Here is a 25508-nt window from a genome sequence, read left to right as displayed (position 1 = left end):
CAATCTGTTGCCAGGCAGGCTCCGCTGCCAGGTGGGTTTCAAAGCCATTCCTGAGTAACTGACGCTGGCTTGCCAGTGGCCACCTTGGCATGGCCTTCTCATTCCACCACAGCCCACCCTCCCCTTCCTCCTCTGCAGGTCTCTCTGGGAACCCTACAGACCTGGAGAAACGCAGGCAGGTGTTTGGGCAGAACCTGATCCGCCCCAAAAAGCCCAAGACCTTCTTAGAGTTGATGTGGGAAGCCCAAGGCGTCACCCTCATCATCCTGGAGATGGCGGTCATCATCTCCCTGGTCCTGTCCTTCTATCGCCCGCCCGGCGGAGAAAATGAGCGTGAGTGCCACCCGTGGCCTGGCCGGGTCCTGGGGTTCTCGTCCCCACCACCAGGGAGTCCCCCGGGGTTGGTGGTCAAGGGGCTGCAGCTTAAAGCTTAACCCCCGCTGCCCAGAGACAGGAAGCTCTTTCTCCAACCCATCCTCCCGCTCGGAGGTCTTTCCCCCTCCCCCAGAATGTCCAGGGTCCCCCCACCCACCAGCTTCCCGGCCCTGCCTCTCCGAGGGCCCCCGGCAGCTGGCTGGCACGCCGGGCAGCAGCCCTGGGGCCCCCACCGTGTTGGGAGTCACCAGGTCTGTCTATGTGACTTGCCTGTAATTTGCATGGGATTTTTTTTTTTTTGCCGTTCGGTCCTGTGCTTCTCCCGGATAAACATTGTTACCCTGGTGATGAGACACCCCACGATCCCACTGCCCTGTGATAGCCTAAGGGTTCTACTTTCTTCCTCCCCCTCCCTGCCATGCCATCGTGGGGGGATGGTGCCACAGTCCCCCCTCAGCCCCTTGGTGACCCTCTGTCTCCCTCCCCCGGCGCAGTGTGTGGTCAGATTGCACAAAGCGCGGAGGATGAAGGGGAGGCGGAAGCCGGCTGGATCGAGGGGGCGGCCATCCTGTTCTCGGTGATCATCGTGGTGCTGGTGACCGCCTTCAACGACTGGGGCAAGGAGAAGCAGTTCCGGGGCCTCCAGAGCCGCATCGAGCAGGAGCAGAAGTTCTCCGTGATCCGCAACGGCCAGCTCATCCAGCTGCCGGTGGCTGACATCGTGGTGGGCGATGTCAAGTACGGTAAGAGCCCGCTCGGGCCCAAGGGGGCTTGGGAGTGGCTGAAAGGTGAGACCCCCCCATACACATACACACACACACACACACACACACGTGTGCTCGCTTCCCTGGGAACGGATTCTCTGTGGGTGGCTGGCAGGCCCACACTGTGTCGTGGGGTTGTGAGCGGCTCTGTGAGATTCAGGCCTGGGAAGGTATAGGGAGAGCGACGGGAGCTGGGGTCGCCGACTGCAGGCAGGGGGTCTTGTCCTGCTCTGCACAGAGCTGAAGCTGGCTCTGAGGGGCTCCCCGGGTGCTCCCTGGTGATCGGAGGGCTGAGCGGGCGTGGAGGCGCTGGGGGCGGCCCCCGCCCTCGCCTCCGGCTCCGACACTGCTCCCCTGTGCGAGCCAGGTGACCTGCTGCCGGCCGACGGAGTCTTGATCCAGGGGAATGACCTGAAGATTGACGAGAGCTCTCTCACGGGGCAGTCCTACCATGTCCCAAAGTCCCTGGACAAAGACCCCATGCTGCTCTCAGGTAGGGCCCCTGCCTCGGCCCGGGATCCAGACCCTGCCCCCTCCTCGGGCTCCGTCCCGTGCCCCGCCCTCAGGGTCGCCTCCGTCCGCCTCCTGCGCGTGCTCTGTTCCTTAAGTCAGGGCTGCCCTGGACACTGCTGAGTGTCTCGTGGGCGTTACTAACGTGGGGGGCGTTGGTGTCTCGTGCCACGTCATGGCTGGATCTGGAAGCCCAACTCCCTTCCCGTGTAGGGACCCACGTCATGGAAGGCTCTGGCCGGATGGTGGTGACCGCTGTGGGTGTCAACTCGCAGGCCGGGATCATCTTCACTCTGCTGGGGGCCAGTGAGGATGACGAGGAAGAGAAGAAGAAGAAAGGTAAGGGGCATCCCGGGGGAGGGGGGCTCAGAGTGAGGGGGCTCATCTCGACAGACGCCTGGCAGGAAGAGCCCCGCTCTGATGGATGCCAGCTCCTGGCGCTGGGCGCCCAGGGCAGGCTGCAGTCGGGCCTCGAGCCCGGCGCCTTTGCTGGGTCGGGAAGGGACGGGTTCCTGAGCCTGCCCAGGTGAGCCGGCCAGGCGCTTTGGACCCAGCACTCCCCCGCATCGTCCTCCTGCCCGCGCTGTCTCCCTCGGGGTGGGGCCGGGCATTCTAGTGGCTGTCAGTGGGAGAGCAGACGAAGAGGCCCCGCGAGGTTAGGCCGGTCTTGGAAGGAATCACAAGAGGGGAAGAGTTCTCTCGGGCAGAGGGGACTTCTGCCCCCTGGCCGGAGCCGCTCAGGCAGCCCACTGCTTTCGGGAGAGACTATGTCTTCCTGCACCCACCACACGGATAAGGAGGAAGCTTCCTGCACCCCCACCCCCACCCCCCGGGCTGCCACCATCCACGCAGACCGCTCGCTCACACCCCTCTCCCCAACACCCTGCCGCCCCCGTTTTCCCAGGCAGTGCGACTCAGCCTGGGCACACTCCCGGAGCAGGTGGCTGGGCTGTGACCTTGCTGGTCAGCGTCCCCAGGCTCTGGGACAGCCTCTGCGTCCATGGGGATCAAACGAAGGCCCGGCTGTGACCTGCCCTTCCCCCCAGCCCCGTGGCTGGCGCCTTTCTGGGCTCGGAGCAAGGCCAGCCGGCTGGACAGCAGATCTCTTCCTGGCCACTTTGGGTCTCCACCCCACTTTGTTCTTTCTTGTTCAAACAGGTAAAAAACAAGGAGTCCCTGAAAATCGCAACAAAGGTAACCTCTCCACATACTCATCTGCCATTTCTACCTGTCCACGCTCAAACCAGACCTCTCAGGCCATCCGCCTTCTCCCTTCCCCTCTTCATACACCTGTTACCTGCTGCTGCGGCCCGGACGCCTCACCCAGAGGAAGGTGCAGAGATGGGGTGGGGAGGTGCCCAGGCTCAATCTAAGATGGGGAAAGAGCGCCCTCTGCTGTTGGCTCCTGGAGCCTTACGTCGAGGTCTCACCCGGCACCGGGAGGATCTGCTCTTTCCGGGGTGCCTAACTCTGCTTCATCGCCCTCGGCTGGATTTTTTTTTTTTAAAACACCAAGGGCCATCCTTTTGGAGTCGGGAGACTTCCAGGGTCCTCCTGGTGGAGGGAGTCAGGGTGGGCAGTCCCTGCACCCTCCTCTTGCTGGCTTCCTCACCGGGGTCTTCTCTGCTGGTCTCCGAGGGGCGCTGGGCTACAGCCTCCCCCCACCTCGCTCTGCGTTCTCTCCAGGCTGTCTTCCTCCTGGTCCACTGTGTGTCTCTATTGCGGTCGCCGTGTTTGCACCGTGTCTCCGTGGTGTGTGTGGGCGTGACAACGTGTCGGGCAGGTTGGCCTCAGTGCGGGCTGAGCCACGCAAGGACCACAGCACCAGGGGCGGGGTTGCTTTCCTCTGTGACCCACGTCACCATCGTCTTTAGAAATAAAAAGCATTGCATTGGAGAACCAGGGCCAGACACGGCCGTCCGTCATTGCTGGTTTTCCTTTACTCTTCTTTTAAAAGCAAAGTGCGTTTATTTCCACGTCCGTCTTAGTCCCGGCTTTCTCTTACTCCAGGGACACCCCTCACACCAGCGACTTCCCTCTCCCCCAAAACACGGACCCCCCGGGGGGGCCTTGGTCAGGCAGGGCAGGGAGGGGTCCTCCTTCCCCCCTCCATCTGCTCATACAAGGAGCTGGAAGATAATCCAGGGTCTGAGATGTTAAGCCCTGGGTTCCAGGCAGGATGGCTACTGGCATCAGCACTCAGGGCCGCGATGCATGGCCTTGCTGGACTCAACCTGGCCTGGGGCTCCGAGGGGCTGCCAGGAAGCTGCTTCCGGAAAGGAAATCCAGGACCCTCAAGCACCCCCGCTCCAGTGCTTAGACGCTCACCCCCGGGCCCTAATAGGGGGTTGACGGCAGGTTCCGTGTCCAACACAGGCCAGGCGTGGTCAGAGCAGACATCAGGACACTGGGGGCTGTTCCCTTCTTGCCTGCCTGCCCCTTGCTCCATGCTGCTCCCCTGCCCGCTCACGTGTCCTGTTTGTGCGCCCTAGCAAAGACCCAGGACGGCGTGGCCCTGGAGATCCAGCCACTCAACAGCCAGGAGGGGGCCGACAACGAGGACAAGGACAAGAAGGCCAGCAAGGTGCACAAGAAGGAGAAGTCGGTGCTGCAGGGCAAGCTGACGTGCCCGGCTGTCCAGATCAGCAAAGCCGGTGAGCTGGGTGGGGTCTGGGCTGGCTGGGGCCCTGTCTCTGCCGCGCCTCGGACATCCCCTGGGCTTTCTGAGAGAGCGGCGTCTCCCCGTGTGTGAGGCCAGCGTGGGAAGGCAGACAGATGCCTGCTCTCCTGCCCTGTATTGGCTTCCACGTCCCGAAGGCGAGGAGAGGCTGCCGTGGGCCGAAGTTCAGCTGTTCCCTCGAGCAGCAGCCGCGGCACGTGGCAGAGCCCGGGGCAGCGGACACGCTAGGAGAGGGCAGGGTCGGAGGGGCCCTGTCCGGAGGTCACCTAATGTACTTGTGAGTGCAGGGTGAGCAGGTGGCTTCCCCCACACCAGCCCTGTGTGTGCTCTCTGCCTCTGTCCCCCCACCTTCTTTCAGCAGTGGGGGGCAGGGCCAATGGGGGGAGGGAGCAGAAGGAGTTCATTATCTGAGCCCGCCCTCCCATCGGGCACACCTCTGTGTGTGCTGTTCGCATGGGGCTCTCGCTGAGGCGCCAGTGCGGCGGGTCTGCCTCCACCTGGCCTCCCCCGTGCTGCCGGCTCACCAGGCGCACCGGGTCAGCTTTGTGTGACTCACCGAGAGCAGCGTGTGGGGCCGGAGGTGGCGGATCTCAGTTTGGAGGGTCACAGCTCAAGGTCAGGGGGAGGCGGGCCGGGGCAGAGTGGGTGTGCAGGTGCGGTCACGTGGTGAGCCGAGAAGCTGGGCCGACTGGGCTGAGATAACCAACCCTGCCCCTGAGAACTCCCTCCCGGGCGGCCCCAGTGACCCAAACACCTGCTGGGCCCCCATCATGGGTGACCCGTTCACTGCTAACGTGAGGCTTCAGGGTTTAAGCTTCTGCACGAGTCCGGGGAGCCGTGTCCCACTGGACCCGTGGCATAGGCTGCGGCAGCCACCAGCCACCTGTGGCTATGTCCACTGGGATGGATTAAAATGAAAAAGGCAAAAGCCCAGTCCCTCGGTCACAGTAGGCCACATTTCACTTGGCCAGTGGTCACACGTGGCCAGCAGCGCAAAGAGAAAGCGTGCTAAGCATCATGGGAGGTTCTGTTGTGCAGAACCCTCCTTTGGTCCTGGCGCTGTGGTTCTGACTGCCGTGGATGAGACGAACGGCAGGACGTCACTGAGCCCGGCACAGGCTTATTCTTCTCCAGGGGCAAACTCAATCATGGCCAGGATTAGAGTGGGCAGCTGCGGTGCCTCCCACCCCCTGCAGAGCAAGCACCCCCTGAAACTCTGCACCCTCCCTAACCCAGCAGGGTACCAGGAATGTGCTGGAGTCGACCTGCTCACGCGAGCCCTGCTCTGGAGCCCTGGAGTCCGTCAGGGCTCAGGACAGTAGAGCCCAGACCCAGCACGGTTTACAGCAGAGCGTTCCCCAGATCTTTGCCCCCACCAGGCACAGGTGGGCCCTGATGGTGGCCCCTCCAGCGCTCAGAGCGGCCAGCTGCTGGCTGACCCTCAGCGAGTTCTTGCAGGGACCTCTGTGTGCAAGGTGACCAACCGCCCCGGTGGGCTTGGGGCCGTCCACATCCTGGGAAACCGTCGCTCACCAGCGTCAGTACGGCAGACCATCCGGCCTTACTTTCTTTAAAAAGGGGCTAACAGTCACCTGCATCCCAGAGCTGCAGGGAGGGCCGGGCCTGGCCATGGGTGGGTGCTGTACGAACGTTTGCTTGGTCAAAGGCACCGTCCCGAGGGCTTCGTTTGCACCGGGAATGGGCTAGCACCCCGGCACTCACAGGCGGGTGGGGGAGAAGTCGGAGTCGCTGAGCTGCCAGGCCGTGGACAGACATGGTCAGCATGTCGTTAGGGGAAGTGTGGCGGTCTCAGGTCGGGTGGAGTGGGTCCTGTGGAAGGCTGCTCCAGGAGGCAGACCAAGCCCCGTATTTGAGCGAGGAGCGTGGCCAGAGAACAGAAGCCAGCAGCGCTGAGACAGGAGCCTGTGTCTTTTAGAGCGGGGGCCTCCCCCTCCCGCTGTGATGTCCTTGAAGTGGCAGCGCCCCTGGAGCCTCCCGTGACCCGTCTCCCCGCACAGGTCTCATCATGTCCGCCGTGACTGTCATCATCCTGATCCTGTACTTCGTGATCGACAACTTCGTGATCCAGGGCAGACCGTGGCTCGCCGAGTGCACCCCTGTCTATATCCAGTACTTCGTCAAGTTCTTCATCATCGGCGTCACCGTGCTGGTGGTGGCCGTGCCTGAGGGGCTGCCGCTGGCCGTCACCATCTCCCTGGCCTACTCTGTAAAGGTGCGGCAGGGCCGACCGGACACGAGGGGAGGGTGTCGTGAGCCCCTGGTGGGAGGACCCGGCTCACACGGACTTCCCGGCCTCCGCCGTGGTGGGCATCTCAGTTGGTTGCATCAGCGTGTAAATAACCCAGCAGGATCCTAAGAGAGTCACCAGGTTTCCGGGCGGGAACCTGGCTGGGCAGCGCCCCTGGGTCTGTATCCGGGAGAGCCCGGTCAGCCACCTCCCGTCTCTTCCCCTTTGCAGAAAATGATGAAAGACAACATCCTGGTGCGGCACCTGGACGCCTGTGAGACGATGGGCAACGCCACGGCCATCTGCTCCGACAAGACCGGCACGCTGACCATGAACCGCATGACCATGGTGCAGGCCTACGTCGGGGGCACCCACTACCACCAGGTGCCCAGCCCCAACGTCTTCCTGCCCAAGGTCCTGGACCTCATCATCAACGGCATTGCCATCAACAGCGCTTACACATCCAAGATCCTGGTAAGTCCTTCCTCCACGTGCACACTCGGGGTGGGGGGCGGGCAGGGGGCAGGGAGGGGACTCCCTGGGGCCACATGGGGGCGGTAGCTGGAGCACCGAGGAGCCGTCAGAACCTGGGGCCCAGCGGCCACGTGTAGGCAGTGTCTCTCGGGAGGGACTCACGCTGGCGGCAGGATCGGGCCCATCAGTAAATTCCACACTTCAGGCCGGCACTGCGGCTCACTAGGCTAATCCTCCGCCTTGCGGCACCGGCACACCAGGTTCTAGTTCTGGTCAGGGTGCCGGATTCTGTCCCGGTTGCCCCTCTTCCAGGCCAGCTCTCTGCTGTGGCCCGGGAGTGCAATGGAGGATGGCCCAAGTGCTTGGGCCTTGCACCACATGGGAGACCAGGGGAAGCACCTGGCTCTTGCCTTTGGATCAGCGCGGTGCGCCAGCCGCAGCGCGCCGGCCGCGGCGGCCATTGGAGGGTGAACCAACGGCAAAGGAAGACCTTTCTCTCTGTCTCTCTCTCTCACTGTCCACTCTGCCTATTTAAAAAAAAAATCCGCACTTCAGAACAAAGGGTGGGGTTGGAATAAGAGCCACACAGGGCGAGACACAAGCTTGGCTACTAGAGCCAGCTGGGAAATCCCGGATGGCCCTGGAATCAGGCTCACTCCTGACCACCGTGCTGCGTGCTCTCCACAAAGACCCCCCACCCCCGTCACCACCGCTGCCCCACTCCTCGCCCCCCCACTCCGGGTGTGATCGGGCAAGATTTGCAGGGGAGGTCTTCCCCTGCCTGGTGCTCCAGCCCCGGCCGGCGGCGTCTTCAACGGTGCCCTGTGTGTTCTCTCTCCCTCAGCCTCCGGAGAAGGAGGGAGGCCTGCCGCGGCAGGTGGGCAACAAGACCGAGTGTGCTCTGCTGGGCTTTGTCGCAGATCTGAAGCAGGACTACCAGGCGGTGCGCAACGAGGTGCCCGAGGAGCAGCTCTACAAGGTGTACACCTTCAACTCGGTGCGCAAGTCCATGAGCACGGTCGTCCGGAAGCCCGCCGGCGGCTTCCGCATGTACAGCAAGGGCGCCTCGGAGATCATGCTGCGCAAGTGAGCACCGCCCCCTGCCTCCCTCCCCCGGCCCCGCACGGGCCCCGCACGGCCCCGCGAGCCTGCTGGCATTTACTCGGCCAGCCGTTGCTTTCCCACACTCTGCGTGGCCCGTTGCCTTCAGTCCTCACCCCAGTGAGGTCAGGGCCAGTTCTGACCTGTTCTGTGCAGGGGAGAGGACAGGCCCAGGGGAGTTCAGCTTGCTCAGGGTGATGACAGCCAACAGTGGCACGGCCAGGATGCACCCTAGACAGCGAAGCCTCCAGCTCGCCATCCGAACCCAGGGAGAGGAACGCTCTCCCGAAACGCCAGCCGTGCCGGTGAGGTGCCGTGCACACGGCCCGTGGTGGAAATCATTCCCCGTCACACCCGTCCGCGATTCTGATGAAGGAAAGTTGCGTGCTTTTGTTTTGTTTTGTTTTTAAGATTTATTTATGTATTTGGAAGGCAGAGTTACAGAGGCAGAGAGACAGAGAGAGGTCTTCCATCCGCTGGTTCACTCCCTGAATAGCCTCAACAGCCGGAGCTGGGCCAATCTGAAGCCGAGAACCAGGAGCTTCTTCTGGGTCTCCCACGCAGGTGTAGGGGCCCAAGCACCTGGGCCCATCTTCCACTGCTTTTCACACAGCAGAGAGCTGGACCGGAAGAGGAACAGCTGGGACTCGAACCGGTGCCTGTATGGGATGCTGGCACTGAAGGCAGCAGCTTTACCCGCTACACCACAGCACCGGCCCAAGTTGCATTAACTTAAAAGGTGATTAGGACCAGACATCCATAAGCCATGGAAAGCTGACCCCGCTTGGATGTGGGGCCAGCTGGTCTGAACCAGCCAGTGCCCAAATGGGCTTCGGGCACCCTCTCTTCACACACATGTCCTCATGCAGCAGCCCCCTAAGCACCGGGCAGTCTTCTAATAGCAGGGACTGAACAAGTCGGGGTGGTTTTAAGAGGTTCCAAAGAGCAGGTGATCCCCTGGCGACTCAGATGTGCCCTCCCGTATAGTAAGAATGGATGACGGCACCGGCGCTGTGGCATAGAGGGTAAAGCCGCCCACCTGCAGTGCTGGCATCCTATATGGGCGCCAGTTCGAGACCCGGTTGCTCCACTTCCAGTCCAGCTCTCTGCTATGGCCTGGGATAGCAGTAGAAGATGGCCCAAGTCCCTGGGCCTCTGCACCCACGTGGGAGACCTGGCCTGGAAGAAGCTCCTGGTTCCTGACTTTGGATCCGCATAGCTCCGGCCATTGTGGCCATTTAGGGAGTGAACCAGCAGATGGAAGACTTCCTTTCCACCCCCACAAACTGCCCCCACCCCACCACTGCCTCTCTGTAACTCTGCCTTTCAAATAAATAAATAAATATTTGGCCCAAAAACAAGAGCACAGATGACGTGGGAGAGTCACAGCTCCTGCTCCCCTGGGCACTGCCCCACGCACATGCATCCTGGACGCCTTGAAAAGAGGGTGGCGGCTAGAGGAGCTCTTTGGCCATGAAGCGGTGTCATTAGGAATAAAGCCGAGCGGCCAGAGCGCCTGGTGGGGATGGCAGCAGCCTGGAGTGGGAGGGGGGACCCCGCCTCCTGACCCTGCACCTCCCCAGGTGCAATCGGATCCTGGACAAGAAGGGGGAGGCGGTCCCGTTCAAGAACAAGGACCGCGACGACATGGTGCGCAGCGTCATCGAACCCATGGCCTGCGAGGGGCTGCGCACCATCTGCATAGCCTACCGGGACTTCAACAACGCCGAGCCCTCCTGGGACAATGAGAGCCAGGTCCTCACCGAGCTCACCTGCATCGCCGTCGTGGGCATCGAGGACCCCGTGCGCCCAGAGGTGAGGTGCTGGCCTGGCCTGGGGCAGGGTGGTGGGGACCATGTGCAGGCCCAGCTGAGACCTAGTGGGAAGCAAGATGCGGGTGATCGGCTGCCTCTCGCTCACAACAGGAGGTGTTTCGGGGCTTCCAGTTCCCCAGAGCTGCTCTGGGGTGGTGGGTGATGGGAGGCAGCACTCTGGGGTTTATGGCGTGCAAGTCAGGGAGAAGTGGAGCTATCAGCAGACACGCCATTGGTGCGATCAGCTGGAACACCAGCCTTGACTTCTGCCACCGCCTTTCAGCCAACACCCCTGTGGTGCACATCCCCTGGGCGCTGAGCGCTCTCCGGGCTCCTAGGGAGCTGATGACGTCTGGGCTGCAGGCAGGTTCAGGCAGACGGAGCCTCGCTGGCGTGGCCCAGAGATGTGAGAGGGGATTGTGCAAAGCGTTGAGGGGGTGAGCATGGCTCAGTGGGTCGGGGTGTGGGACAGATAGCTGCTGGGTGGTCTCCGATGCCATCTCTGCCCTGCTGAGGAGCCCGGATTGTAAGTGCAAGGGTGAGCTTGTACCCCTGCCCCACAAACTTCCCCTTCATCTCCTGGCACAACAGGACCTATCCCAATGTGACCGTCGCGGGTGGACGGAAGTGAGGAAACCCCAGATGTAGCAGTGCCCACACTTAGCCCATGCCCGGGGCAGTGCTTGTCAGCGGTCTCTCTGCTGTCCACACTGGAGGCACCAGAGGCCACTGCTGCCACCTCCACCTCTCCTTTCCTCACTCCCCCACAGGTCCCAGAAGCTATCTCCAAATGCAAGCGAGCTGGCATCACTGTCAGAATGGTGACCGGGGACAATGTCAACACAGCCCGAGCCATTGCCACCAAATGTGGCATCCTGACACCTGGCGGTGACTTCCTGTGCTTAGAAGGCAAAGAATTCAACCGACTCATTCGCAACGAAAAGGGAGAGGTGGGTCCTGGGTGGGAGGCACCTGGGCCTCCCTGGGGGCGAAGGCTGGGCTGGAGGTGGGTCCTGGGTGGGAGGCACCTGGGCCTCCCTGGGACGAAGGCTGGGCTGGAGGTGGGTCCTGGGTGGGAGGCACCTGGGCCTCCTTGGGGACGAAGGCTGGGCTCAAGGTGGGTCCTGGGTGGGAGGCACCTGGGCCTCCCTGGGGACGAAGGCTGGGCTCAAGGTGGGTCCTGGGTGGGAGGCACCAGCCTGAGGCATCAGGGGCACTGGGAGAAGACAGCCAGTTTCTAAACTCACGTCCAGTGTCCCTCTCTCCCAGAGCCACTCACTTGGCAAAACAGGCCATTGTCTTCCTTCTTGTTGGCATCGCTCACAAGCCAACTTTTTGTGTCTTTCGGCTTCTTCCGTCGCCCCTGCCGTGTGGCCCCCCAGTGGCTCAGGCTGTGAGAGGCCGTGGCCCAGGTGTGGAGCAGAACAAAGCTTCCTGGTCTACGTAGAAATCAAACCTAAGACCCCGAAGCACCACTGTAGCCACCGGAGCCAGCAGCTGACCCGGCGGCCGCCATCCATAGCTCTGTCCTTGGAGACTAAGTTGGCGTCACCTCCTCCAGGGCCGGGAGAAGCGCTCCCTGTCTGCCCCAGATCTCTCAGAGCTCGGCGTGTGTGGCACAGACAGATCTTCCCAGGTGGCTTTGCGTGTTTGGCTGAGCCACGGTGTGTCTGGCGTTGGCAGGTAGAACAAGAGAAGCTGGACAAGATCTGGCCCAAGCTTCGGGTCCTGGCCCGGTCCTCGCCCACAGACAAGCACACGCTGGTGAAAGGTGAGCTGGTGCCGGCGGCCACAGGCAGGAGGGGGCTGTCTCCTGTCCTGAGAGCACCAGGCGGATGGGGAGAGCAAGCAGCCGAGCCCTGGGTGGCCAGATCCTGCGGCTGTGTTGGGTTTTTGAAGCCTGCTCACGTCTTGTTTGCCGGTAGTCCTGGGAACGGGTCAGGGCAGGGCCACGCTTCTGGGATACAACAAGGGACGTGTGAGGCCGAGGAGACAGGACCCCTCCCGGCCTGCCCACTCGTGGGGGAGAGTGGCGCAGGCGACTCCCAGCTGTCTGCCTTCAAATCCTCCCCGTGTTGTTCTCCTCGGCACAGGACAGCCTTTCCCAGCCCGCGGCGCCACCCAGCCGCAGCTGAGGGCCCTGGGAGGTTCCTTGCAGCAGGGGGAAGGGAGAGAGGATGGAGAGGGGCGTGCAGGGGCGGGGGCGGGGAGGCAGCGCCGGGTGGAAGCCACCAGGCAGCCTCGAGCTCACCGGGGCGCGTGTCTGCTTTTCAGGCATCATTGACAGCACCGTTGGGGACCAGCGGCAGGTGGTGGCTGTCACCGGTGATGGCACAAATGATGGGCCAGCCCTCAAGAAGGCAGACGTTGGTTTTGCCATGGTAAGGTCAGCACGGTGTCCCTGTCCCATGGGAAGCCGCCGTCCCCGTCGGGAGGCCGGGACACGCTTCCGGTGGCCAGCTGCTTCCTGTTCCTCTGTGTGCTCCTTCCCCTGACTACGTCTCTCCCACCCACCTACCTGGCCACTGCTAACACGTGTGACGGGAGACCCGCCGGGCTTGACGGATCAGGCACAGGCAGGGAAGTCACGGAGGATCGTGACCCGGGACAGCAAGAGCAACTGAAACATGGTGATGTCCGCCTGGGCAGACTATAGAAAGGCCATGTTCCGTGTGAGCGTGAGCCGCGTGCCCAGGCTACAGCCGTGTTCCGTGTGAGCATGAGCCGGAAAGCAGAGTTGGCTAGCGTACCTCCATGTCTGTCTGGCAGCTTCAACGATCCACACGTGGCCAGTCCCACCCACTTCCACTATCCACACCTGAGGTTTTTATTATTATTATTATTGTTGTTGTTTATTTGCTTTGAGAGGCAGAGCAAGAAAACCCGTCCTCTGGTTCACCCTCAGATGCCTGCACCAACAAGGGCTGGACGAGGCCACAGCTGGGCCCTAGGAGCCCCGTTTAGGTCTCCCACACAGGTGGCAGCAGCCAGGCGGTCGAGCCTTCCAGGGTCTGCTTTGCAGGAAGCCGGACTCGGGAGCCAGAGGCGCTCTGCTGGGGGACCGGCCGGCGCAGCTCCGAGGCCAGCAGCCTGCTCCCAGCTTACTTACTATTTTGAAGCCAAGCCAAGACATCAGTGTCATTTGATCCATAAAAATTCCAGACCATGTCCCTTCATGATAAGTGTGTGTCCGTAAAATGTGTCTAAAGGAAAGATAACGCCATTATTGCCTAGCAAGACTGACCCTTACTGTCACGTGGCCAGTCTGCTCGCGTTGCCCCAGCTGGCTCCTAGGTGTTATTTTGTAGTTTATTTGTCCAAATCACAATCCAGTAAAGATCCATGCACTGCAGCGGTGGGTACATCACTCGCGTCTCAGTCCACAGCTTCCATCTGCTGGTTCTCCCCCCCAGTGGCCGCAACAGCCAGGACCGGGCCGGGCTGAAGCCAGGAGCCAGGATCTCCATCCTTTTCTCCCATGTGTGTGGCAGGGATCCAAGTGTTTGGGCCATTTCCTGCTGCCTTCCCAGGCGCATTAGCAGGGAGCTGGATTGGAAGTGGAGCAGCCGGGACTCGAACCACCAGCATTGCAGGCAGTGGCTTAGCGTGCTGTGCCACAACCCTGGCCCCAGAAATATGTGTCTATAAAAGCCCTCTCGTTGATTCTGATGCACTCAAAAGTTGAGAACCATCAATCCTGTGGAATCCTGTGTCGAGTGTCCCAAAGACCACTCTTGTATTCATGTACTCATTAGGACTCAGCATATGGTTGTTCTCGTGGTTAAGATTTACTGCAGGGGTCGGCACTGTGGCACAGTGGGTACAACCACCGCCTGCGATGCCAGCACCCCATAAGGGCTTGGTTGGAGTCCCAGCTGCTCCACTTCTGATCCAGATCCCTGCTAATGCACCTGAGCGAGCAGAGGTCGACCCAAGGGCTTGGGTCCCTCCACCCACCTGGGAGACCCAAAAGAAGCTCCTGGCTCTTGACCCAGCCCTGGCCGTTGCAGCCATTTGGGGAATGAACCAGTGAGTGGAAGACCTGTGTGTGTGTGTGTGTGTGTGTGTGTGTCTCCCTCTCTCTCTCTGTAACTCTGCCTTTCAAATAAATAAAATAAATATTTAAAAAAATTTATTATAGCCTGAGGCAGGTGTTGTGGTTCAGGGGGTTAAGCCTATACTTGTGACACCTGCTTCCCATACCAGAGAACCTGGGATCAAATCTCACCTCCCCGTCCTCTCTGGCTTCTTGGTAATAACGTGCACCCTGGGGGGCAGCAGAAATAATGGCTTCAGTGCTTGGGTCCCTGCCACCACTCGGGAGACCAGGATGGAGCTCCTGGCTCCTGGCTTCCACCTGGCTCCTGGCTGCTGTGGGCATTTGGAAAATGAACCAGTGGGTGAAAGATCTCTCTCTGTCTCTGTCTCTCTCCCTCTGGGGATGACGCTGTGATGTGGCGAGTAAAGCCGCTGTCTGTAGTACTGACAACTGACATCCTATGTGGGCACTGGTTCTAGTCCCGGCTGCTCCACTTCCGATCCAGCTCTCTGCTGTGGCCTGGGAAAGCAGTAGAAGATGGCCCAAGTCCTTGGGCCCCTCCCTGCACCCACGTGGGAGACCTGGAGGAGGCTCCTGGCCCCTGGCTTCAGATCAGCCCAGCTCTGACCATTGAGGGCATCTGGGGAGTAAACCAGCAGATGAAAGACCTTTCTCTCTCTCTCTCTCTCTGCCTCTCTGTAACTGCCTTTCAAATAAATAAATCTTTAAAAAAAATCTCTCCTCCCTCTCCTTATCCCACTCCCTCTCCCTCTCTGTCACTCTGCCTTTCAAATAAATAAAAATAAATAAATTTTAAATAAACAGAAAGATGGTGCCAGTGATGTGGGGAGGAGCCTGGCAGGGTGTGGGGACCCAGGCCTGGCTGCGCTGTCCTCCCGGGGCGTCTCCCGGAGTCCCCTCTTCCCGCCATCTGCAGAAACCCCGCAACGTGTGCGTGTGATGTTTCCGCCCCCGGGAGCCCATCCCGGTCTCCGCACACGCAGTTCTTTTAGGACTGGTCACACGGGCCCCTCCTGCCCGGCAAGCACCAGAACCGCAGGCCCCCGGGAGGGGGAGCAGGTGCTCAGATGAAGCACGCCGTCTGGGCGCGGCCTAGACCCAGCGCGCCTCCCTTGCCAGCTAACTCACTGCCAGCATTCAGAGAGCCAGGCTCCCGGACGCCGGCCAAGTGCCTGCCTTGCAGACGGGCCTATCTAAGGACAGCAGTCCCAGGCCAGTGATGTCAGCTCCTACACAACCCCTTCCGTCCTTTTCCCCCAGCGATTCAGCGTTGAAGGAACTGTGTTGCTTGTCTACATAGGCTGTCCCACAGTGTGGATTTTGTTGGTCGTATCCCTGGAATGTCCCTTTACATTTCCCCTCACCTCTTGTAATCCCTGTAAGTGAGTAGTTCTAGAAGCAATCAGATTCTAGATCCCTCCTCTCATTAGGGGCTGTGAAAGGATAATATCGTAATTTGATGGGTTTACTTCCATTAATAATTATTTGCTTTGCTTCTATACGAAGCAAGCTTACTATGTGGTTCAGTTCCTACGTGAAAGGCAGCTTAGCTGTTCCGCTCCCCAGTTTTCAAGATGACGAGTTGGTTTTCTTAGGAACCTCCAAGGGTGACTGATGAGTTTTTTTCTAAGCACGATTTTACAGCCTCGTGGATTTAAGCGTAGCCGGTGTGTTTCTCTCCGGTGTGTTCCGTGTGTGTTTGGCGCTCAGGCTGCCCCACCCTCAGCCAGGAGAAGCCCCCTCAGCATCGCGGAGCCCCTGTGCCGCTGAGTGCGGGGCCCCCACAGCTCTCTCCAGGCCTTAGCTCAGATGCCTGAGCCTGCGCCCGGCGTCCCACGTTTCTCCTGGGAGTCCCCGTCCCGTTCAGTGGGGAACAGAGCCGGAGCCAGAGGGTGTTCCTTGCTTCCAGGCCTTCTCGGAGGCAAAGCCAAGAGTTACGCTCTTACTGTCTCCTGTTGGTTTTTGCCCTTGTTTATTTTCAAGAATATTTCAAGTTTAAAAAAAAAAAAAAAAAAAAAAAAACAAGCTCCCCTTCACATTCGGAAGAGAGAATTCTCACTTCCCAGTTTCTACCCTGCTGGTTTGATTTGACTCCCCCTGGTTTTATATTTGTATGTCGTACGCGCCACACTTTGACTCGTCGTGGCATTAACATAATCATCGTTCGCTTTATCCTAAACTATATGTCATCATTTCCAAACAGCAGTAACAATACTGATCCACTGAGTCAGCTAAAGCCAGCCGGCTGCCTTCTTCCAGGTCTTCCGCCCACAGGTATATTTGCTAGGGCTGCACATCAGGTTCCGTGAAGGCATCGAGCCACTTTGCTTTTGCGTAGTTGTGCTCCCAACAGGCCTAGGCAGGGAGAATGGGCTCCCTCCCTCTCGGCCCTTCTCTGTAGGGACCCTGGCACAGCGTGTCACCCCCCACCCAGCCCCCGTTTCCTCTGGGGCGCCCTCCAGTGTTCACACCCAGCTCAGAAGTTTCCTGGCCATCAGGAAGTGGAGTCTGGCTTCCGGAGGTGCCCAGGCCCTCACCGGGTTCCCTCCCGCCTCCCCCCACCCCACCCAGGGGATTGCAGGCACAGACGTGGCAAAGGAAGCCTCGGACATCATCCTCACCGACGACAACTTCACCAGCATCGTCAAGGCCGTGATGTGGGGGCGGAACGTCTACGACAGCATCTCCAAGTTCCTGCAGTTCCAGCTCACCGTCAACGTGGTGGCCGTGATCGTGGCCTTCACGGGCGCCTGCATCACTCAGGTGAGTGGGGCCTGCGGTGGGCTCAGATGAGAGAGACAAGGCAGGGGCCGGGGAGCGCGCCGTACACCGGGCGTCCCCACGATGTCGGAGCCCCCGGGCCGACTGTCTCCAGTGAAGGTAAACTGTCCACCCTTCAGAGCTCTGATGTGTTGACCAGCACCGTGGGCACCAACACGAGGGTGTACCATGTCTGTTCTCCAAGAACAGCCATGCCAGGGCGGTGTTGCCGGCCCATCTGCGGCCCGGAGGTTAGGTGCATTTCTACAGCACGGCCAGGTTGGAAGTCTAGGTGGACAGTGGGAGCGAGGCCACCCAGCTGGAGGGCGGAAGGGGGTCTCCTGAGTGGGCAGGGGCCGCTCCTGGGGCAAGCTGAAGGGACCGCACCTTCCTCCCACCAGGACTCCCCGCTGAAAGCCGTGCAGATGCTGTGGGTGAACCTGATCATGGACACTTTCGCCTCGCTGGCCCTGGCCACCAAGCCCCCCACCGACTCGCTGCTGAGGCGGCGCCCCTACGGCCGCAACAAGCCCCTGATCTCGCGGACCATGATGAAGAACATCCTGGGCCACGCCGTCTATCAGCTCACCATCATCTTTTTCCTGGTCTTTGCTGGTGAGCCGGGGCCGGGGGCTGGGGCAGCGGTGGGGGTGCTGGAGGGAAATGGAGGCCGAGAATGGCCCCTGGAAAGAGGGTGACACAGATCCGGAGTGATGGCGCCACCTGCTGAGCATTGCCTGCATTGCCGCTGCCCGGCGCACTGAAGAATTTCACATGGGTGGGTTTTTACACCTTTCCATCCCGCGAGAACACTGTGGCTCAGGTCATACAGACAATGAGTCTGTAGGATGAGTCTGTAGGGGCCCTAAAATGCAAAACTATGTCAGCCCTACTGTGGTCGGCTTCATTTTCACCAGAAGGCAGATAGATAAATGGAACAAAGGAGAAGATCCATGCAGGCAGGCTGAGTGCAGGGCTGGCTGCTAAAGTAGGAGGAGCCAGGACGGCTCACTGCTGCCCACCTGGGGTGCACACGAGCCATGCGCTCCCTGGGTAGCCATGCCAGCGTGTTCTCAGCCTGCCCTCGCCCCACAGGTGAGAAGTTCTTCCACATCGACAGTGGGAGGAAGGCCCCGCTCCACTCGCCGCCCAGCCAGCACTACACCATCGTCTTCAACACCTTCGTGCTGATGCAGCTCTTCAACGAGATCAACTCCCGCAAGATCCACGGCGAGAGGAACGTGTTCGCCGGCATCTACCACAACCTCATCTTCTGCTCGGTGGTCCTGGGCACGTTCATCAGCCAGGTGAGGGCCCATTGGGAGCGGGGCGGGGGGCGGGGACCACAGGCTGGGAGCCAGGACGCCCTAAGTACTTCGGAGAGGGAGTAAGGGAGCAGCTGGTGGGGCTGCGGCCGCAGGACACGCACTTGGGGCTCCCAGTTTAGCTCCACGCGCACCTTGCTCTAGACGGGAGCCCAGTGTGCCCAGTGCTCCAGCGCAAGGCAACGTGCTGCATGCAAATAAGACAAGATGGATCCTTTCGTTACCTTCCTAAGTAGACGTCCGTTCCACAGAGTGACCAGGGGACGGTCAGTCAGGCTGTTCCAGCCCACCTCCGTGCCTCTTGGCAACGTAGCGTGCGTGCGAGCAAGGTGTAGGCTCCCCCCCGCCCCTTTGTTCCCAGGGCTCTGCTGCACAGTGCCGTGCAAGGCATGGAGAAAGAGAAGTGATGGGAGGGGCACGGGGCTGGCAGTGAGTCCAGCCTGGGAACTGGGGTCAGGGAGATGGGGGCCCTTGAGATAAAAGGGTCAGGCCCCTTCCTCCCTGCCCTCTGGGGGTACCAGGGACTGGGAGCCCCCTGTCCAGCCACAGCCTCAGCAGGGTTCCTCCCTCGCTGCCCCCCTCCATGCTATGCACTCTCCTGGTCGCCCGCTGGCTTTAGCCCCAGGACACCCCCACGCCCCTGCTCTGACCTTACCGGAGTCACGAGCACAGCACGTGTGCCTGCCTGCCCGTCCAGCTGCTCTGTGGACTCTCCCTGCCTCCCCTCTCCCCACCTCCCCACCTCCCCACTCCCCTTCCAGGCTTCCCTCTCCTCCCGAAGCGAGCCAACCAGAACTCCTGGTGAGGGCAGGGGGAGCCGTGGCGTCTGCGGCCATGTCTAGAGGGCCGCCGCTCTCTGTTCTAGGTTCTCATTGTGGAATTTGGGGGCAAGCCCTTCAGCTGCACAAAGCTCAGCCTGTCGCAGTGGCTGTGGTGTCTCTTCTTTGGGATCGGAGAACTCCTGTGGGGCCAGGTGAGTAGCCGCGTGCCTTCCCCACGCGTTTGCATGGCCAGCAGACCCCTCTCCTCTGTGTGAGACGGGACGAGCACCCGCGGGGGCTCCCAGCTGCCCTCAGCCTCCCCTCCCCTCTCCTCACCCAAGTCCTCGAGTCCCCTCCGTCTTCCGGGGTAAGAGCATCAGGGGCCGCACGTCGGAAACTCCTGGCCTCCTCTCTACCCGTGCTTGGGCACAGGCAGATCCCTTAGCTTCCTGAGGTGGGCGTGGGACTTTGCGGTGGAACTCAGCTTTAGAAAAACGAAGGGTCTGGGGCCGCGTTTGATGCAGCCCACCTGCCGTATCAGAGCACCCGGCTTCAAGGCCTGGCTCTGCTTCCGGCCAGTGCTTGCCTTGGGAGGCCACGGATGACGGCCCAGGTACCTGGACCCCTGCCACCCAAGAGGGAGACCTGGATGGAGTTCCAGGCTCCTGGCTTGAGCCCTGCCCTGCCCGACTAGTTGCACACATTTGGGGAGTGAAATAGTGGATAGAAGAGATATCTCTCTTTCTTTGTCTTTCAAATAAACGATATTTTAAAAAAAAAGATTGATTTATTTATTTGAAAGAGTTACAGAGAGAGAGGGGGCGAGATCCTCCATCCACTGGTTCACTGCCCCAGATAGCCACAGTGGCCAGGGCTGGGCCAGACTGAAGCCTGGAGCCAGGAGCTTCTTCCATGGCTCGCATATAGGTGGCAGGGGCCCAGCACCTGGGCCATCTTCCTCTGCTTTTCCCAGGCCATTAGCAGGGAAGCTGGGTCAGAAGTGGAACTACCAAGACAGGAAGCTGCGTCCACGTGGGATGCTGGTGCGGCAGGCGATGGCTTTTACCCCCTGCTCCATAACACCGCACCCAGTCCTTGTGGTTTCTAATCGAGGCTCTTAGGAGTAGGAGAGTTCTTCCTCTGTGTGTATTGGAACACAGCAGCAGCCCGGGCCCCAGGCTGCCCTGCTGCCGGCCCCTTGTGTCGCTCCCTTGCTGCCGGTCCCCCGTGGGGCCGCCCCCGGGCCTTGATGCCACGCGGCAGCTTTCCTTCGGAAGCCCCCAGCCCCTCCCGGCATCGCAACACAAAGCCCAAGTGTTCCTCCCCTCTCAGCACGCGGTGCCAGCGCTACCTGCCCACGCCCCCAGCTCGCCCAGTGACTTGTTCTGAGTCGCACACAGTCTGCTCGGGCGCTGCACGCCGTGGAAGCGTGGGGTACCCCCTCCCCGAGGTTGACCACACAGGCTGCGGTGGGAGTGGGAACCCAGAAGATCCTTCTCACCCAGGCCTTGTCCCTGTGCCTTGGCCGTGCGCATACCACGTGCCCAGCTCCTCCCACATCCTCTCTCCCCCGGCTTGTCACTGCCCGCGGGCCGGCCCCCACGAGGTGGCCCCCACGAGGTGACGGCTCTTCTCGTCCTCAGATCATCTCTGCGATACCCACGCAATCCCTGAAGTTCCTGAAGGAGGCCGGGCACGGCACCACCAAGGAGGAGATCAGCAAGGACGCCGAGGGGCTGGATGAGATCAACCACGCCGAGATGGAGCTGCGCCGAGGCCAGATCCTCTGGTTCCGGGGCCTGAACCGGATCCAGACCCAGGTACTCCGCTCGTGGTCTCTGCTCGCCCCAGGGGAGGACACCACCCCATGCTGGGAGAGGGTGGCGGGCGGCCGGCGTCTCTCCCCGGGCCAGGGCAGCCCCAGCTCCTGAGCTCCAGAACAGAGATGGGGGTTTCTGCGTGGGCAGCCGTGGGAGGCAGGGAGTCCCGGGGCCTGGGCCCTGGAACCTTGTCTACCAAGCCTGCGAGCTGCAGGCTGGGGCTCGAGCGCTCTCTGCCGCCCTCTGTTGGATGGGCAAGCTTCCTGCAAGCACTGGACCAGACCCCAGGGTAGAAACTGGGCAGTGTCCCTACCCCTTCGGAGGAGGAAGTTAGATCCTGGGCCAGCATCCCCCGCAGGCCGCGTGGTGCCCCCCGCGCTGCCGTTACGGGAATCGCCGTTCTCTGGAGGGAGCTCAGGAAAACCAACTCGTGCCCTGACCTCCCACTCAGACCTCCCGCCCTGTGACAGCAGCGTCCCCACGCCCGAGCGTCTCTTGCAGGGTTCCGGCTTGCTTCTCGAAAAGGAAGAAGCTGTCATTTCTTCAAACCTCTTCCCTTTTTGCCATTTCTGAAGTGGGATTAGGAAGCGGCTCCTGCTGCTGCTCCCAAGTCCCTGCCTGTCACCTCGGAGTGGCTTCTTTCCTGCCACCTTCCACACAGCAGCCGAGGCTCCCTTCTGGATCGGGCTGGTCCGTTCCGCCTCTCCCTGCCGTCACCCCACACACCTTATTGTGCCGATCCCGAGGTTCCCCGTCTTGGGCCTGTCTCCCTCCGCTGATCCCAAAAATCACGCTCAGCCTCGAAACTGGCCTTGCAGCTGGCTCAGAGAGGTCCCCGGTGCGGCCCGCCTCCCAGCAGACGCAAGCATCCAGCCACACACCCAGCAGGCCCGGGCCTCCCACGGGCAAGACGGCAGACGGGGAAGTGGATGAGGGCCGGGCAGGGGAGCCCTGCGGCTGCTCTCCCCTCACTCGAGTCCTCCTCCCAGAGGGGGCTCCCCAGCGGGACCCGCACAGGCCCCTGGGGGTGTGCACAGTGCCCACCCCAGCCGCCAGCTGCCGAGTCCGTCAAGTGCCCCTAGAACCTGGTGCCTGCGGCTCCCATCTCTGCCCCTGTGCTTTCCCAGGGGTCTACTCTTTTCCAAAATAACCTTTCTTTGCTTTTCTTCCCTTCAGGAACACCCGCCTCCTCTTCCATTGCGTGGTTTTTTTCCTAACCAGGAGCCCCTCACTGCAGTGCCTCCTCGCTCCCTCCTTGCCCGTCTCCTCTCCTGGGGGGCTGAGGCCCCCGGGTCCTCCTCTCCCTCCACTGCCAGGCTCTGTCCCCTTGACCATGCACCTCTCTGTCTGGTGGCACTGGCTGCCTGGCTTTGGCCTACGACCTTTCTCTGTTGGAGCACCAGGCAGTCCGGGCCACAGAAACAACCGGCCAGGGATGCTGCAGTGACCACGGCCATGCCACCCCCTCGGGCACCTGCCCCTGTGAGCAGCTGTGTGTCCCCTTGTGGCTCCAAACCCTCGGCCCCAGGGGGTGCTAACAGGATCCCTGCCAGCCAGTTGCTTCTCACTGTCATGGTCCTCGCAACCCCTGGCGACTGGAGGTGTGCCAAGCTGTTATCCAGTCCTGGTTCTAGATTATTCTCCCTGAACTCTGAAAGCTCTAGAAAGCAGAAGTTTTGAGAAACTTAAGGGCTAGAGTCTCGGGAAGGTGAGCTGGCGTCCAGTTTCACTGTCAAGGTTGGGACTCAGCAGCCCGAATGAGTACTGAGTTAGGGGGTCTCTGCAGCACCCCGCCCCCCCCATGGAACTGGAACCTCCCCTGTGCCAGGCCTGCCCTCCCGCAGTTCCCTGGAATCCGAATCCAGAAACCAGCCCAGAACACTTCACGGCTTCTCAGGAAGCTTCATAAATGCAAAGGTACTTCAAAAAGTTTGTGGAAAGTGGAATTAAAAGGTAACGTTTATTTTGGTGCAAAAAATCTTGTTATCCATGCATCATGGCTTTTTCATCATTTGCATTTTCCATGAGCTTTTTGAAGGCCGCCCCTCCATGAGAACAACCCTTTGTTCACAAGGTGCCCGCTTTCCGGCCTCCACTCCCGGGGAGGTGCGGCGGGCGAGAGAGGCAGCACCTTTCCCGTGGTCCCGGTAGATGACCCTGGGCGTTAGCTAAGCGTGTGGGCGCGCCAGGCACGATTCCTGCAGGTGCACGACAGAACAGGGACTCCCCTCTGGTTTGTGCCTTGTTCCCTCGGGTTCAGGGGTGACCACGGCAGATCAAGGCCATTGTTGGGAAGCGAATGCGTTCACTGCCCTGCCCATGAGGAGACGTTGGCACAGGCCTGGAGCCTCGGCTGCCACACCCGGGCTAACTGCTGGACGCTCAGGAACTCCAGCGCGTTCCCTGGCCACGGGCACACGGGCCCTGTCCCCCTCAGCCTGGGGAAAGGGGATCCCAGGAGACTCCGTGATCCCAGGAGTCTCGGGTTCGGGCGCCTTTCCACTCCGGCCGCCTCTGTACGGCCTGCCACACCCCCTGGGTTTTTCCTGAAACACGTGAGTTATTTCCCTGGAGAACCTGCAAACAGAGGCTGCGGTTGACTTGGTGCAGGTGCTGAGCGCCTTCTGTTTCACAGTCGGGGTCAGGACGATGCGCAGGCTCCAGGCCCTGCCTAGCGCAAGGAGGGCCGGAGGCGGGGCAGCCCGCTTTGAGCTCTGAAGACGCAAGGACACCTGCACACTCAGATGCCCAGCACAGCCGGGCTCTGAGTCCTGAGCGGGCATTTGGCTCCATGGTAACCGTTCCTTAACTGAAGTGCCATATGCAATGAGCACCCCCCTCCCCTCACCACTGCTGTGTGTGAGCCACTCTCCTTCTCTCTCTCTCTCTCTCTCTCCTCTCTCTCCTCTCTCTTTCTCTCCTGTGCCCTCCCCAGCCCCCCACCGCCCTCGCCCTCGCTCTCCTACCCTCTCTCTGACTGGGGAGCAAAGCTGTCTCACTCTCTGATTCTTTGCAGATCGAAGTAATTAACACATTCCAGACGGGAGCCTCTATTAAGGGAGTCCTAAGGCGCCAGACCATGGGGCAGCACCTTGACGTAAAACTGGGTCCTAGCTCGTCCTATGTGTCGGTTGCGCCAGTCAGAACCTCCCCCACCACTTCTGTTGCTGCTGCCGCGTCATCTCCTACTGTGGGCAGTGAGTGAGAGTCTCTTACGATGCATGATTTGCTAAGATGACCACAAGAGAGCACGCGGCCTCCGCCCTAACCCACCGTGGTTAGCTTTTCCTTTTGGTTTTTCCCTTTGACCTTTGACCCAAGGGAAGAAAAGACAAAAGTCCCACTCTAAAACCAGGCTGTGTGCCCTTTGATTATTATTTTTCAATGTTGAAAAGCTATTAAATCTTAAGCATTTTAAAGACCAGAATCCTGTTTTCCGCCTGTGCCTCTGCGTCGCTTGTTTCTTCTTTCCTTGTGTTTTTGTTTTGCTTTGCCTCTTTGTTTTGTTTTTGTTGTTTTCGGGGTTTTTTGTTTTTTGTCTCTTGCTTCGTTTGGCTATGTCGCTGCTCCTCTACTCCCTCTGAGTCTAAACTCTCCCTGCTAAGCTCAGACGCAAGGTGAGGCTGAGTGGACACCCAGGGAGTCTGTTCACTTGAGGGTGACGCGGGGATTGCTTGAGGAGAGGCACACAGAGAGCCACCGTGCCCGTGGGTTTTGACGGCTGCACCTGCCGTAGCCCAGCCGGTACTGGGCTTGCTCAGACAGCCCTCCTGCTGGCACGCCCCCGGCGGCCATAGCGGGGCAGGTAGCTCAGGGTGGAGGGTCCTGGACCTTTTACCTTGCAGGGCCCATAAATAAAGCAAGCTCTCACTTTAAGAATCTACTGGCTCACTTCTGGGCACGTGGAAGGATCAAAACAACGTGTTTTACGTCATCGACTAAGCTATTTTTTTTTTTTAGGAGTTTCTGGAAGAGCAACCCTCCTTTGCTTCTCTCCTCTGGTTCGATTGCTTCGCTGGTAGCCAGCCCTTCCTGTCTCGTTTGCACGTGCAGTCTAGGAGCCGCTCTGCCAGCCAGCCTGGCGCTGCAGTGCCATCCGCTCTCGGGCTCAGAGCAGGCGGTCCCGGTGGTAGATTGTCAGATCCTGGCTGACGCTGTGCTCTCCTCTCCCCGGTCACTGGGCCTTTTCCCGGAGGCGAGCGCGGGAAGGCAGCCAGCTCTTCCCCGACAGGGCCGTGAAGGAGTTTCTCGGTAGTGAGTCCCTCGTGGGGCTTCCCAGATCTGCGTGTCGAGTCGAGTCCGCGCCTTCAGCCACCCCGCCCAGCCCCGTGCCCAACCCCGGCACAGGGCCGCAGGAAGAGCCTTCGCGTTGTCTATGGCTTGCCGCATTATGAACCGGGCAGGTTGACCAGAGCTGGATTCGTTTAGATTTTTGAGCCAACCATAAGTGTTCTGGTGTCAGACTTGCGGGGGTGGGGCTTGACAGAGACACATGCTGCGTCCACAGGCTCAAAGGCAGGCAAGAAAGAACAAGAGAAGTGTCAGCCCGCGAGTATCCAAGAGCCTCCCCCTCGGGCCTCCCACGTTCCTGTCTTAATTCCGCCTCTCTTCCGCATTTGCTCTCCCTGCTAACTGGCGTCTGTTCCTTCCCTCTCTGGCGGGAAGGGTGAGTGTCGGGAGACTGAGCGGGAGGGAGCCCGCGTGCTGGCTCCAGTAGACGCCTGGAGCACAGGCAGGCCGCCCCGGCCTTCCTCCTGGGAAGCCCGGGAAGTCAGGGTCAGGCATTTTCCCATTCCGGATCTTACTGGTTCGAATA

At 60.6% G+C, this 25508-nt stretch overlaps 1 protein-coding gene across 5 annotated transcripts; it reads left to right on the top strand.

Annotated features, from left to right (window-relative positions):
* Positions 1 to 32: 32 nt before the first annotated feature.
* On the top strand, positions 33 to 25423 carry LOC100356734 (plasma membrane calcium-transporting ATPase 4). Of its 5 annotated transcripts, none has more exons than XM_051821223.2 (19): positions 33 to 333; positions 870 to 1118; positions 1507 to 1632; positions 1863 to 1988; positions 2808 to 2843; positions 4142 to 4303; positions 6348 to 6562; positions 6809 to 7051; positions 7896 to 8137; positions 9736 to 9967; positions 10737 to 10916; positions 11650 to 11737; positions 12241 to 12347; positions 16598 to 16789; positions 17188 to 17401; positions 17882 to 18093; positions 18977 to 19084; positions 20516 to 20692; positions 21869 to 22756. In XM_051821223.2, exons 1-19 carry the CDS (start codon positions 90 to 92, stop codon positions 22370 to 22372), a joined length of 3657 nt encoding a protein of 1218 aa, XP_051677183.2. In that variant the 5' UTR covers positions 33 to 89; the 3' UTR covers positions 22373 to 22756. The 5 variants fall into 5 exon arrangements, with proteins under 5 accessions (XP_051677183.2, XP_051677184.2, XP_008266745.3 ...); XM_008268523.4 differs by lacking the exon at positions 21869 to 22756 and adding an exon at positions 23709 to 25423 and having other exon boundaries at positions 34 to 333; XM_051821224.2 differs by lacking the exon at positions 2808 to 2843.
* Positions 25424 to 25508: the final 85 nt, after the last annotated feature.

Source organism: Oryctolagus cuniculus, chromosome 13, assembly GCF_964237555.1.
Source record: "Oryctolagus cuniculus chromosome 13, mOryCun1.1, whole genome shotgun sequence".
Lineage (NCBI taxonomy): Eukaryota > Metazoa > Chordata > Mammalia > Lagomorpha > Leporidae > Oryctolagus > Oryctolagus cuniculus.
The sequence above is the reverse complement of the archived record's forward strand: the minus strand, read 5'-3'. Positions and strand labels throughout refer to the sequence as shown.

Excerpts from the sequence above, each read along its gene's own strand:
- LOC100356734 (XM_051821223.2), top strand. The coding sequence starts at position 90 with ATGGCCTTCTCATTCCACCACAGCCCACCCTCCCCTTCCTCCTCTGCA. Across the intron at positions 8,138-9,735 it reads TCGGAGATCATGCTGCGCAA|GTGCAATCGGATCCTGGACA; the intron begins GTGAGCACCGCC and ends GCACCTCCCCAG. Across the intron at positions 11,738-12,240 it reads CAAGCACACGCTGGTGAAAG|GCATCATTGACAGCACCGTT; the intron begins GTGAGCTGGTGC and ends TCTGCTTTTCAG.